This window comes from Octodon degus, unplaced genomic scaffold (genome assembly GCF_000260255.1).
Source record: "Octodon degus isolate 3935 unplaced genomic scaffold, OctDeg1.0 scaffold02723, whole genome shotgun sequence".
Classification (NCBI taxonomy): domain Eukaryota; kingdom Metazoa; phylum Chordata; class Mammalia; order Rodentia; family Octodontidae; genus Octodon; species Octodon degus.
The window spans coordinates 2256-4290 of NW_004527299.1; the positions used below are offsets into that span (position 1 = coordinate 2256).

The 2035-nt window shown below is 58.5% G+C and overlaps 1 protein-coding gene across 1 annotated transcript; it reads left to right on the top strand.

Moving 5' to 3' along the window:
• Positions 1-1288: 1288 nt before the first annotated feature.
• On the top strand, positions 1289-2030 carry LOC101564986 (nuclear protein 1-like; the record flags this gene model as incomplete). Its single annotated transcript, XM_004648806.3, has 2 exons — positions 1289-1641; positions 1966-2030. Coding segments are annotated over exons 1-2 (189 nt in total), but the record flags the coding sequence as incomplete, so codon positions are not given.
• Between the last annotated feature and the right edge of the window lie 5 nt (positions 2031-2035).

Genomic DNA, 2035 nt, shown 5'->3' on the forward strand with positions numbered 1-2035 from the left:
GGGAGCTCACGGCTAACGCTTTCTCCTCCGTTTGCCTTAGTTTGTCATCTCTGTGGACATTAAGGCCATGTTCCTCTCCCCATCGTCACCTAGCTCCTTATTATCGTCCCTACTCTGATCTGAGTCCAGGAGCGTTGTCTCTTCGCTTGCGTTTTCTGGGTATCATTTACCAATCTGGAAAACAAAAGCTAACTTTAGTTCTGTTTTAGGCAAGGGAGGGACTGGAGCAGAAGTGAAGCTTTTTTTAAACCAAGACTGACGTGGGGCCATGAGAGGGCAGAGAAGGTGGAATTGTGGTAACCCCAAGCTGCTACAGTGACAGCCGAGGGACGGCAAGGGGGTGTGGTAGAGGAGCGACATCTGGCCCAGCCCAAGGAGGTCCAGTCTCATTGGAACCAGGATGTTTGTTTTTAAACGTGGAATGTTTTGTCTGCCTGCTTGCCTGAGACAACAGGGCTGATAAAATCTGGAAGTGTAATTCTCCAGCTCACAGTGACTCACAAGTTTAGATCCCTCAGCCAAGAATGGAATGTTCCATGTCCCATGTTTCTTATTTGACCTTAAACTTACACTAATTCTTATTAAATTCATCCTTAAGTCGATTCTCACCACGCACATCTGCAGTTCCAGCTCCCGGGGAGGCTGAGGCAGGAGATCCCTTGAGCCTGTGTTGTGGAACCCATGCGCTGGCCCTTATGTCAAGCTTGCACCGCGCTGGGTGCTGCTGCCAGGGTCTTTCTGGCGTTTTCTCTTTGGGTTCTTTCACCAGCTCTGAGTTAGAGTACTACGGAGGAAGGGCCTACAGCATAGAGAGGTTGGGTGGCAGGCTGGGTATGGTGGCCCAAGCCTGTAATCCCAGCATTTGGGAGTAGCCGAAGCAGGAGGATTGCTGTGAGTTTGAGGCCCGCCTGGGCTCCATTGCGAAACCCTTCTCAAAAAGAGAAAAAAGGCAGGTGAAGCGGCACATCCAAGATCGCACTGGAAACGGGCTCAGGAGGGTGGGTCAGGGCCTGTGGGTCTCCACTCGCACTCTCAGTCACCCTGAAGGCCTCCCTCTCAGGTGAGGGAGATTTCCTAGGGACTCTGTCGCAGGAAATTAAAGGGGCTTTCCAGAAAAAGCGGGGAGCATTGGGGGATGGGGTGGGGACCACTGACCTGATGCGAGTGGTGTGGACGTCCCCTCCTCCCTCCTGCCCCCGGCTACGGGGTAGGAGCAGCTGTGCAGCCAGGGCCAGCAGGGCAGCAGAGGGTGGAGGACAGAGAAGGGTCGCCCAGGTAAGGCCAAAGCCCAGGGCTGCTTCCGCCCTGAGCCCACTGCCGGCCTCTTCCTTCCTCCCCCCATCGGGAGGCGGGAGTCTCCTCTGGAAAAACACTGGGGCCTGGAGCTGCTGGGCTGGGTGCCGGGGGAAGGCCAGATTGCATCAGACAGCGCCCTTCCGCGTTCCGAGGAGCAGACACAGCCAGACAGGCCGGGACGGGCACCCGCAAGAGGAGACAGACACGAAGGCGCTTAGGAGATGAGGGAGGCAGCAAGCCACCCGGACCACCTGACGGCCACCTCGCCGCAGCCCCTCGGCCCAGAGGACGAAGAAGCCAGCATGGATGAATACGACCAGTACAGCCTGGAGCATCCCTGCGTGGGTGAGGCCCGCCCTGCCGCATCCTGGGTCCTTCCCCGCGCCACCAGGGTCCCCTCCTTGGACTTCTGCCCACGCTGCACCCTTCTCCAGCCAGCCTGTCCCCTGGGGCTCAGGCCACCCCCTCCCGAATCTGCCCTCCACAGAGCCCTTCTTATTCACACCTTTCGGGGTCCCTCCATCCATCGATGGAAACAGCTGGTGGGATGGCGACTGTCCCCGAGTTGCCTGCGGAAGCCCCCCACCGCCCTCCCTGCTCCTGCCATACCCGCACCGCTAACCACTGTTTCTCTGCCCACCTCTCCTGGGGCTCCTACCTGGTCACCAGCCGGGGGAGGCCGGAAAGGTCGCACCAAGAGAGAAGCTGCGGCCAACACTAACCGCCCCAGCCCCGGAGG